The sequence below is a fragment of the Urocitellus parryii genome, chromosome 7 (genome assembly GCF_045843805.1).
Source record: "Urocitellus parryii isolate mUroPar1 chromosome 7, mUroPar1.hap1, whole genome shotgun sequence".
NCBI lineage: Eukaryota > Metazoa > Chordata > Mammalia > Rodentia > Sciuridae > Urocitellus > Urocitellus parryii.
Window position 1 is genome coordinate 126075185 of NC_135537.1, and position 12934 is coordinate 126088118.

At 38.6% G+C, this 12934-nt stretch overlaps 1 protein-coding gene across 1 annotated transcript in view; it reads right to left on the reverse strand.

Moving 5' to 3' along the window:
- The window catches only part of Dnah9 (dynein axonemal heavy chain 9), a 340627-nt gene that overhangs the window by 145815 nt on the left and 181878 nt on the right, over positions 1 to 12934 (reverse strand). Inside the window, exons 41-43 of the mRNA XM_026390513.2 lie at positions 12429 to 12668; positions 4946 to 5107; positions 793 to 989 (exon numbers count right to left, since the gene is read on the reverse strand). Coding sequence (XP_026246298.2) covers positions 793 to 989; positions 4946 to 5107; positions 12429 to 12668 — 599 coding nt within the window. The remainder of the gene's footprint in view (positions 1 to 792; positions 990 to 4945; positions 5108 to 12428; positions 12669 to 12934) is intronic.

The following is a 12934-nucleotide window of genomic DNA, read 5'->3' on the forward strand; positions in this document are numbered from 1 at the left end:
TAGATATTTAAAGCATATGGTATATAAAGCACTCAAAAACCTTAACACCAGAAAAACAAAAACCCCAATTAATAAATGGGCTAAAGGACTGAATAGACACTTCTCAGAAGAGGATATATAATCAATCAACAAATTATGAAAAAAAGTGTTCAACATCTCCAGCAATTAGAGAAATGCAAATCAAAACTATTCTAAAATTTCATCTCACTCCAGTCAGAATGGCAGCTGTTATGCATTCAAACAACAATAAGTGTTGGTGAGGATGTGGGAAAAAGGCACACTCATACACTGCTGGTGGGGACTGCAAATTGGTGCAGCCAATATGGAAGGCAGTATGGAGATTCCTTGGAAATCTGGGAATGGAACATCATTTGACCCAGCTATCCCTCTCCAGGGTCTATACCCAAATGACTTAAAAACAGCATACTACAGGGACATGGTCACATCAAAAACTGTTCCTTTGATCAGTATGGGGGTAGGGTTGGGGACCTTGAGCTGTTCTGGTGCCTCTTTTCTGATGGCAGATCTTCTCTTGGTGTCATTATCATCATGGCCAGGGACAGTACCTGGCAGGCATGGAGACAGATACAGTTTTGTCTGAGTCCAGCACCTGGTTTTTTCCTAGGGCCAGTGGCAGAAGCCTGCAGTTACTGCTCCGACATCTTGACCTTCAAGGAAACAGCAGTAGCTACTTTTCTGGCCCTCCCACAGAGTCCTTAAATAGTCAAATGGGATGCCTGCCACTAGAACAGAGAAGCCCCTGAGGAAAGGTAGGAAGAGAAGTTCACTTACACGTGGCGCATGGCATCCTCAAACAGAACCAGGTCCATCACTGTGTTGACTTCGTTGTGGTTCTCCAGGGCTTCCGCCAGAGTCTGGGTCAAGATTTCCCACGACTGTACAGGCATGTACTTGGGCTCACCAATACCATTGGCAAAGTGGCAATATATGTTCAGGCTTCGGGTCTGTTCCGCGGTCTCCTCCATATCCTGGTAGTGAGACAGGAACGAGGACCTTCCTTATCGACTCCCAATTCTGGTTCCACCCAACAGAGTGGAGACGTCTGTTTATTTTCCTCCCTGCACACTTTTTGAAAATTAAGCATTAGTGCTACTTTTAACACTTCTTCCCTCTCGAGAGGCCCTCATAGAGTAGATATTTTTCATTTACCAGTGCAGTGAAGTCATGAATACAGTTCATTATTCCCTTCGGGCTGAGAATAGAAAATGGAAGGTATCTTCCTCCTAAGCCCAGGCAGAGTGCTGCGATCAGAAGAATGGAGGAAGACACAGGTGGATTTCTTCAAGCAGGGGTTATTTCACCAGTGTCGGGTGTAGGGCTCAGGGCAGGATGGTCTCAATTCTCTACATTTATTCCAACAAGTCTAGCACCCTGATCAATGTCATAAAATATCCTTTACTGTTTCTTGTGAGATTGCAAACCATAGTTTTCAAGTTCCAATTCCAGATGTTTTGTCCAGATGGTTCTCAGGAATCTGGTATTAGCTACCATTAGATAATTGTTTTATTCATGGGCATATAGATAATCTTAAAGAACTTAAAATAGAACCACTTATTTATAAAAACTTTCCTAAGCATTTATACTTACTGAGTATCAAATCATACCCACAGGATAAACGTTACTATGGGAATAAATACCAGGTATAGTTTGATTAATTTAAAAGATATGGGCCAGGTGCAGTGGTGCATGCATGTAATCCCAGTGGCTCTCAGGAGGCTGAGACAGGAGGATCGTGAGTTCAAAGCCAGCCTCAGCAAAAGCAAGATGCTAAGCAACTCAGTGAGACCCTGTCTCTAAATAAAATACAAAATAGGGCTGGGGATGTGGCTCAGTGGTTGAGTGCCCCTGGGTTCAACCCCCAGTACCCCCCCACCCCAACAAAAAGATATGGACTCTATGTCTACTTACTACCAAATTACCCTATGAGTATTAAAGATATGACTAATTTTTTTAAAAAAATATTACGTTAGAGGAAACAAAAAGAACTACTTACTTGTCAAAATCCAAATTACCAGAGACTTCAGGTAAGAAGATAGATTATAAATGAGATAAGTCCTAGAATACATTGCCTAAGACATAAGTAGGAGGCTCCATGAGTGCAAACTTTTGTCTTAACCTGCCAATCTTTTATCCTAAAGTCCAGACTGGAAGCCCTAACTGTGAATCACCAGGTAACCAGCATGCTCTTCACCAGCAGGGGCGCTGCTGAGGATGTATCACTAAAGGAGTAGCCTTACAAGCACATGGGACAAGATCCTCCTAATGTACGGAAAGCGAAGATGACAATGATACTTAAAGAGCAACCAGAACTGCTTCCTGAGCAGAGGAATAAAAGGCTAAGAAAGAATTAGACATCAAAGAGTCATTCTACAGAATTCTGAAGGTGCTTCAGGACTGTAGAAAACCATTACACTGTGGTATAGAGTAACCATAAATGCTCCTGAATTTTGTATAACATGTAAATGCAAAGCAAGAGAGCTACTTTGGGTCGTTTTACAGTAAAGTAATGCAGGAATACATTGACCCAGTTTGAGAACGGGCTCCCATACTGGGGGATGAGTTCTGACGGCAGTCAATTTACACTGAGGATCTAGCAGAGAAGAAACAAAAGGTGAGTTTTGAAAAAGCCTGATCTACAAAGGTTCTTTGATGAACAAAACAAGTCTCCAATTTTATGATCAGAGACATGCTGCACAGAAGGGAGAGAGAGAGAGAAAAATCAACCAACACAGTGAATCAAAAACTCCTTAATAGCAACATGGTATCACACAGGGCTGTGAACCAGAGAACTTTAAGCTTTTGATGGTGGAAACAGGATTGTAGCACTTCTTGGGTGGGAATCTGGCAACTTTTCCTTGTTACTGATATCAGGATTTGGTGGAGCAAGGATGCTTCAGGTTGGCATTTCAAATGTTGGGGAAGGATAACGGCAGTAACAATTATATCTAAGTCTGTGATCAAAAGGAGGCACCCTTCCTATACAAAACCCACTTGGGGAACTGGACTTCAAAATCTGAGTGCTGTTAAAGTGTTAGCTCAGACCAGCTTATGAAGACCATCCAGCCTTATCTGCAGAGCTAGCAATGAGTACAGCAACTGGCTAATGCTGCAATGCTCAGGACGGGGCATCTAAGATGTGAGCACTCTGAACATCAGGACCCTTACAAACAATGACAGAAGTGAAGGAATTTAGAAACTCTAGCCCAGGAAAAAGAAAAATCAAATATGTTATGTAAAATTCTGTCTGATCACTCAAAAGCTGCCACACAGATTGGGATGCACTGTCAATACCTTCAGAGGCAGATCCAGCATCTTATCAGGAAACATGGTGCTAAAACAGAGTGAGTGCTATGGTTCAGATATGGTGTGTCCCTCAAAAGTTCATATGTTGGAAGCTTGGTCCCTGGTGTGGCCATGTGAGAGTTAGTGGGACCTCTAAGAGGTGTGGCTTAATAGGAGATGATTGGATCACTGAGGGGGAGCTGCACTCTGAAGAGACTGCTGCGGGTCTTATGGGATAAGTTATCAGTTCTTGCAAGAGTGGGTCGTATTAAAGACCAAATGTGACTCCTGAATCTTTTTTCATTTCCTGACTCACCATAGTTCTTCTATACATGTTCCTGTCATAGTGCCATTCACTATGAATCTCTCACCAGAGGCTGAATTAATGGGGTCACTCAATCTTGGACATTCAGTCTCCAAAACTGTGATCTCCATGAACCTCTTTTCTTTACAAGTTACCCTGTCCCAAGTATTTTGTTATAGCAATAGGAAGCAGACTGAAACAGTGAATACAAGAACTACATCATACAATTATACTCAAGTTTGATTATTTCTAAGTTCAAGAGAGGACAAACAAGCAGTATATGGAGAATATGGGTCTTTGGTCATCAGAAGTGTCCATGTAATTATGGAGTAATTTTTGACACTGATAATTTGATATAATCTCTGATGGTGTTAATATACCAAATTCTCCCAAGGCATATCATTCTTTCTTTAAGAAAAAAAATGGGCCATTCATTCTTTTAATAATTTCAGGGGCCAGTAGTTCAATGGAAAAATAATTTCAGAAGTTTATGAAGGGAAAATAAATTTTAGGGTCTACCACATTTGCAAAATAGTATGTGAGTTAGAATTATTCTAGATTTCTGAGTTTTAATGTGCCAACTGCACTGTGAATTTCCAAAAGTGTGATATAACATGAAGGGCTTTCTTCACCCAACTCATGATGGACACCTTCTTCCCAATTGTTTAGCAGGGCACATTTTAAGATGTTGATCTTGCTTTGGGTCAGACCCCAGCTGGGTTGTGTGATGAAGGTCAGGCACCACAATTTCAGAGGGGTGATATCAAGTTTTTCTGGGTTTGTAACCAATACATATCAGACACAGCCAAAAGGATTAAGGCTCTTTGACCCCGTGAAGAGAAGACTCAGTATGGGAAGGTCAATTGTTCCAACGTGTTTAGATGTTTGTCATGTCAACCTAAGACTAATGGGTGGGAGAATAGATTTGAAATCATTTTTACAATAAATTTTCCAAGTGTTCCAATTTTCAAAATGGTTCCAAATGTTCCAATTGTCAGAATCATTCCCAAAGTCCAGTTAATAGCACTTCTGAAATGGCTTTTCCATGGGAGAGGAGATAGTATGTTCTTGGGATGCTGGAATGTCATGTGGGATGACCAGCGTGGGAGCACTTTGGTCAGCTGATCACTGTGGACCTCTCGGCACTGAGATCTGCAATGAGTTTTTGTCTATTCTTACCCCTCCATTTTTCACCTGGACAAAACAATGATAGAATTTATTTCTTTAACCTAATCTCTGACCTTTTCTTAGTTAACGAACTGGATTGTTTCATTTGGGCGATCATGTGCATATTATTATTAATTTAAATGTAAAACAAATCCACAGGGCAATACTTACATCAAAGATTTTCTTGAGTACTTCTATCTGGATTTTATCAAAAAGATCAAAGTCCTTTTCTTCTACCATCTTATCCCGATAAACCCGATTTGATTCATGCAGATAGAGCTTCACTAAGTCCTGTGTGGACTTTATACATTCCACTGAAGAAAAAAGAATTCCCTTCAAGAAGAACAGACAAAACAACATTAATAGCAATTCAGAAGTACAATAGCTAAAAGAACTTTCTGGAACATTTTGTTCAAACTAGAATAATGCCTGAAATTATCTCACTAATGAGTGTATCATAAAGTGTGTGTGTGTGGGGGGGGGGAGACCAAGTGTTGGAGGCAGACAGATCTGACCTCAAATATTGTCACAACCATATAGCAACTATGTGGGCAAGGCATGTGACATGTCTGAGCCTTAATTTGCTCACTTTTCAAACCAAAATAGCAATATTGACTTTCTGGAGTTGTTGAAATAATTCAAATTAATGTGCCTAGGATGATGGATCTCACTCAATAAATTGGAATTATGGTTTTCTGCTCATTATTTTTAAAAATGCTGCAACAGCTATAATTTTTTTGAAGCCAGTTATGTGACAGACGTTGGACTAGATGTTTTCCAAGGCAAAGCTCATTTAATCTTCATAATGATGTTATAAAATAATTTTTACTGCATGTATCTTGTATACTGGGGAGACTGGGGTTTAGAAATATGGAAAACATGCCCAGTATCATAGAATAAGTTATAAGTTGCCTTCCTTCAAAGCCACAATGTTTAATATTAGGTCTTCCTTAGGGTCTATAATATTGACTACTACTTTTCAAATGACCACAATGAGGTCAGAGTGTTTTCTCTCTATATTTCGATTCTACAAGTGCCATTTTGAAAACTGATTGATGTCATGATTGACCAGGTAAAATCAGAACAATGAGAAAAGACTACAATAGATGTGCCAAACATTGGCAGATCCGCAATTGATTTAGTCATTCCTATACCATTCCCTTTCCTATATGTTACAGTGATTGTTCCAAATATTTACTTTTCTTATCAAATTCCTCTGTCACCTCACTCTGCTATCCTTAGCCCAAATCCTAGTATTTATTTTCATTGGAGAAATAGAGACCATCAGCCCCTAACAACCCGAACAAATCCTCTCACTTCAGACTCATCTCTGTGTTTGCACTCATTGATTTCTTTCTTGTCTTGGAATAAATGAGGGTCATTTATTGGTTCCTTATCATTGACAGAATGCTGTTCAGACTCATCTGCAAGGCATAAATATCTGGTCACAATGTGATCACTGATCTGCTACCTCATGGTCACTTTTATTGTTACTTCCTTTAAAATCTAGATATCACATTGAAAACTCAAATTGTTTTCTGATTCTGTATTCTTTCTGCACCTCCTCCGCTCCTTCTTTGTTTTGCTTTCTGTGCTCAACATCTAGTTCAATTGGTCCCTCTTTGTTGAAGCCTTCTAAGACATCTCCTTTCCTGCCCAGTAACATTCCTTCTGATGTGCCCCACAGAGCCCTTTATATATAAATCTCCAGTCAGGAAAAATTATTATTTTCTCAAATTATTATTTTTTTTCTTTCCCAAATTTGCTTCTCATGGCTCATGGAAAGTGTTTCAAAGACAGGGAAGTTGACAGACTTCATTTTGGTGATGGTTGATTTTTATTATTGTACTACTCTTCTCTAGCATGGTGCCTGATGTAGAGTAGATTCTCAGTGAATTCTTGTTGAAAAAATTTGTAGCTGGATATTAAATTCTTCAAACACTGTAATACAGCATAGCAAGAAACTCCATCAAAATTTCTGTTTTTTGGAAGAATGAAATTATGGCATTTGCTGGTAAACAGATGGAACTGGAGACGATCATTGCTAATAAGTCAATCCCCCAAAATCCAAACGCTGGATGTTCTTTCTGATAATGTGGATGCTGACTCACAATGGGTTGTGGGAAGGGAGGAGTGAAGGTCCATCAAATTGGACAAGGGGGAATCAGGGGGAGGGTGGAGAGATGGGAATGGGAAAGCCGGTAGAATAAATGGTCATGACTTTCCTACGTTCATATATGAATATACGACCATAGTAACTCCACATCATGTGCAGCCACAAGAATGGGAAATTATATTCCAAGTATGTATGATATGTCAAAATACATTCTACTGTCATGTAAAACTAAAAAGGACAAGTGAAAACAATGTTTACTGTAGCTCAATTCATAGCTCAACTGTGGAACCAATCTAGTGCCCTTCAGCAGATGAATGAATAAAGAAAATATGGTACATATACCCCCAATCGAATATTACTCAGCCATAAGGAAGAATAAAAGGATGGCATTTGCTGGTAAATGGATGGAACTGGAGACTATCATGCTAAGTGAAATGAGCCAATGCCCCCAAACCAAAGGCAGAATGTTCTCTCTGATTTCTGGATGCTGACTCACAATAAGTGGGTGGAGGTGGGCAGCGAGGGAGAAGGGGAGGTTCACTGGATGGGGCAGGTTGGAGTGGGGGGGAGGTAGGGAGGACAGGGGTGGGAAAGACAGTAGAAGAGTAGGAGATAAGACCAAATGAGTAAAAAACAAAAGAAAACCCTGAATCAGAAGATCTAGCTATTGAAATGAACAGACACAAGCTGTAATAAAACTATGATTAATATGGCAACCATTCAATGAAAAAGAAAAGGATTTTCTTAAATAATAAAAGAGAGAAAAAATAAAATAATAAAAAAATATTATTAGTTGAGTGGAACATAATAATTGAGAGGAAAGGAAAAAGAATAGGTAGAATATATTTAGAACAAATAGCATAAGTAATTTAATCCAAAATATATTATTATAAAAATAACAATGAATTAAACAGTATAATTAAAAGATAATAGACTGGATTAAAAAAATTACTATATCCTGCTTAGGTTTATTCTTAAATATAAAAATATAGACAAGCGGAGCATAAAAAGTGAAAACAGTGTATAGTTGGGCTTCTGTAACCATGTGTTCTGCATCGATGGATTCAAGTAACCACGGATCAAGAATATTCAGAAAAGCTAGAGAGAAGAAATTAGAATGAATACCAGTGGAGCAGAGGAAGAGAATCAAGGAAAGGGAGGAAGGAAGGGAAAGGGGAGGCGCTAGGGAATGAAACTGACTAAATTATAGTACATGTGTAAATATATCACCATGAATCCCACTTTTATGTATAATTATAATGTGTGAATACAAATTAATCTAAAATATTCAGAAAATTTTTCACCTGTACTGAAAAGAATAAACTTTTGGGGGGGTTTCCTTTTTCCCTAAACAATAGAGTACAGTAACTATCTGCATAGCATTGACATTGTAATTTAAAGGTGATTTAAAGTATATGGGAAGCTATGTAGTTTATATCAAATACTACACTACTTTATATAAAAAATTGAGCATCTGAAGATTTTGGTATATGTGAGGGGTCCTGCAACCAATCCCCCATGGATACTAAGGGATTAATCTTATGAAGATACTGACTCAAAGAGAATATGGAGTAGTCCTACTCATATTATACAAAGTTGAGTTTAAAACAAGGATCACTTTTAGAGATAAAGAAGTAAATTTAATAAGTAAGAAAAAAAGTCAGAAAGATACTAATTACAAATATATCCTAGAAATAATCATATTAAACTCACTGTAAAATAAAAAAGATATGTTAAGTTATGCATCTAATAACATAGCTTCAAAATATAAGAAATAAATATAACAGAAATAAAAGAAAAAATAGATATGTCCACAATCACAGAAAGAGATTTTAATATGTCTTTTTAAAAAACATACAAAAAAGCACACAAAAAGTCTTAAATACATAGAAAATTTAAATAACATGGTTTACAAACTTGTCCTAATTAACGTGTTGGGGAATCTACACTAAACATCTTAGAATGCCTTTGTTTTCTGGACTAGAGGTTGAATCCAGGGACATTTAACTACTGAGCCACATCCCAAGCCCTTTTTATTTTATTTTTTATTTTGAGGTAGGGTCTCACAAAGTTACTAAGGGCTTCTCTAACTTGCTGAGGCTGGCCTTGAACCTTCCATCTTCCTGCCTCAGTTTCTTGAGCCCCTGGGATTACAGGCAAGGGCCACCTTGCCTGGCTAGAATACATTTGTTAATGTGCATGTTTATTATATTTTGAGTAACAGCAAATCCCAATACACTTCAAAAGAACAAAAATCATATAAATTTTTTTTCTGAGAACAGTGAACGTAAGCTAGTTATTAAAGGAAAGATCACTAGAAAACCTTTACAGTTTTGGAAATAAAGCAATATGCTTCTAAACATTCCATGGATCAAAAAAAGAATACATTAAGGTGGAAATTAAGAAGTATTATAAACTGAAGATAATAAAAATACAGCATATAAAAGCTGTTATGAGATAGCTGATGAGATAATCGGAGATAAATTTAGAGCCTTAAAAGTGGGTGTTTTAGAAAAGACAAAAGCTGACAACTCATGATATCAGTCAAGAAGTTAGAAAAAGAACAAACTAAGCCCAAATCCAGAGTTAAAAAGAAAAAAGTAAACATTAATAATATTTAAACAGATATCAAATTGAGGCAGTCAAGAAATTAAATAGTAATATTGTTATAATTTTTGAGGTTTTTTTTAAGAGTAGCAAAATTGACAGCTCCCTTGAAAGGGTGACAGAAGAGAAAAAGAGAGAGGGCACATGTAATTGGTTACCAGAATAAGAAAAAGGGCATAATGTCTGATGCAACAGACATTTAAAAGATAATACAAGCAATTAAAAACAAGTTTATGCCAATAAATTAGAAGTTGTTGAGAATCTGAGGTCTTACCATGACTGACACCTGAAGAAACCGAAAATCTGAATAGTTTTATATGTATTAAGGAAATTGAATTCATAATTTAAACCTTCCATAAAGAAATTCCAGGTGGTTTCACTAGGAAATTCTTTCAATATTTAAGGAAGACACAATATGATGTTTTACCGAGTCTCCTAAAGAGGAGAAAAAAAGGAGACACTTGCCAAAATATTTTATGAGGACTTTATTACTTTAGAATACTAGAGAAAGGAAAGTGACAAGACAATCGTATATATATATATATATATATATATATATATATATATATATATATAATTGAAAACTATATAGAAAAATTTAGCAAATGGAATCCAGAAAGATTTAAGGGACAATGTGCAATAACCCACTTGAGTTGATTCTAGAAATGCAAAGTTGATCTAACACTTAAAAATAATCTGTGTGATTTATCACATAGCCAGGATAAATGAGAAACATGACTTGAGTATTCGGAGTGATGCATAAAAGACCACTTAAGTTTCCACACACATTTGTGATTAAAACTTTTAGTAAATTACAGGAAGTTTTCTTAATCTGATGAAGGGCATCCACAAAAGCCTACAGTAACTATCATATTTAATAACAGGCTATTAAGATCTTTTCCCTCTAAAATTTGAAACGTGACAAGATACCACTCTCACTACTTCTCTTCAACATTGTATTGTCAGCTGGTGGCCAACACATTAGGACAAGAAAAAGAAATTAAGAGATTTCAGGGTTAGAAAGAGAGAAAGAAAACTGTTACTTCTAAACTGATACCATGATTGAAAATATAAGTGCAAACATAATATTGAACAAAGATACAAAGTGACATTCACTAACATTCTGTTTGCATTAGGTTCAAAAATAGGTCAAAATGATGTATTGTGTTAAAGTCTAGACCATATTGAGGAGGAGGAGGAAAGAGAGAAAGGAAGGAAGGAAGCAAAAGAGGTGCTTTGGAGAGGCTGGAATGTTCTAAAATGTGATCCGAGTCATGGTTACATAGGTATAACCTGGAATTTCTTTATGGAAGGTTTAAATTATGAATTCAAATAGGTGTGATCGCTTGGTGATAATTAACCAAGATGGATGCTTATGGCTTGTGTGCTTTTCTGTCTATATGCCATAATGTAATGAAAGTTCATTAAAAGAAAAAGAAATTCCATTATCTCCCTTTGGCTCCCCACCCATGTGTTTATCTTAGCCTCTTTCTCTTTCTCATCTCTTCTCAGTATCAATCATATATAAAATGTGGAAGTCAGGAAAAATCACTAACCAGAAACTCTGACTTCTGGGATTTTTGTGTTTGACAGTAAGGCAAGCTATCAGCTGATCTTTAGAACCCCTGATATGGTCAAACTGTCAGGCAGATAATTAAGGGCTGAGTAAATGTGAGCCTGTTAAGTACAAATTGTGCACCATCTCAGATGTGTGGCCCGGAGATGGGAACAGTGGTTAATGATTTCTGCTACTCCCAGTCCTGCTCAATTCCGTTGTGATTTGGATGGAGTGAGGGAAGCGCAGAGAAGCACTTATTATTGCGACTTGGATCAAGCTGGGTTCTCTAGACAGGGCCTGTCTCCTAACAGGCATTTGTTCATCCCCTTCATCTCTCCCATCAGGCCTAAGACAAGCAGTCGGGAAGGAGGTGGGAAAGACAGAGGGAGGCTGTGGTCAAGCTCTGAGCTTGAAACTCCCCTCTGGAGGACGAGGATGGGGGACTGTGAGGATGAAGGGAGGCAGTTCCCCAGAGTGCCATGTCCTCTCCAATGCTGTGGCAGGAGGTTGACAGCTGGCAGGCTGCAAAGAGGCCAGGCTGGGATCCAGAGCCCAGGGGGTCGCCACTCAAGCTGCCTGAATCAGACAAAGAAACAGGCCAGGGGAACAAGATATCCACCTGGATATCTCTGCTTTCTGGTTTCTCCTTGACATTGTACTAGTTACCATGAAAACAAAGTTGAAATAGCTGGTCTTTCTTCAGGAAGCCTTTCATCACCCCAAATTACCTGGATGGAAGGGCTGAGCATTCTAGTTGTGGCTATCAATGCTGCTGCTCGCCAGTTTTATGATCATGCTCCAGGGACTTGATTGCCCGTGTCACAGTTTTGTCATCTCTAAATTGGAAATGCAGTCCTTCTTCCATATTATCCAGGGGAGGCTGGTTCCAGGACCCCCCTCAGATACCAAAATCCATGGATACTCAGGTCATTTATGGAAAATATGATAACGTTGTATATAACTTAATTTAAATCATCTCTAGATTACCTGATGTGATGTAAATGCTACGTGAATAGCGGCTGTACTCTATTGTTTCGGGAATAGTGATAAGAAGAAAATACTTTCTGTTTTGTGCCATTTTCCTTCCCAAGCATACTGGGATCATTTATATGACCTTATCTCTGAGATGCTGAGCCTTCTTCAACCTAAAGGAACCAACTTAGGAAATGCACGCTCTTTTCTGAGGCATATTGAAGTTCCAAATAAAACTCTGTTTTGTTGAGATTGTCCTCACAGAGGCCCAGGTGGAGTCTATGTTCAGGACTCCATATAAACTGCTTAAAAGTTTGGCATTTGCCATTTATTTTATTGATTATGGGAGCCCCTGGAGCATCCCTAAAACTCTTAGGGCGTCTCACAGCAGGTGAACTCACCTGGAAGATGTTGGCAAAATCCCGGAGGTTAAAGATGTAGTGGAATTTGATCGCTGTGGGCAGGAACGTGGTGGCGATTTTCTGGTGGAAGGTGAGGGCCAGGTTGATCAGCTGGGGGATGGACTTCTGCAGGAAGGCTGGGAAGTGTCCAAGCTTCAGATGCTGCGTCAGGATGGTGCTGTAGATGGAGGAGAGGGCATCTGCTCCCGGGAAGGAGAGGACAAACACGCTGAAGTGACGCTGCATAGGAAGCAAAGACACGAGGTGGAGGCCGTGAGCTGGACAGGCTTGATCACAGAATCAAAATCACCACTTCGGGGAGGGCGGGGGCTGGGGCTGGGGCTCAGTGGCAGAGCGCTTGCCTAGCACACGTGAGGCCCTGGGTTCGATCCTCAGCACCACATTATAAAAATAAAGGTACTGTGTCCATCTATAACTAAAAATAAAAAAATAAAAAATCATCAATTCCAGGCTAGGAAAAAATAACGGAGAATTCTTAAAAGCGC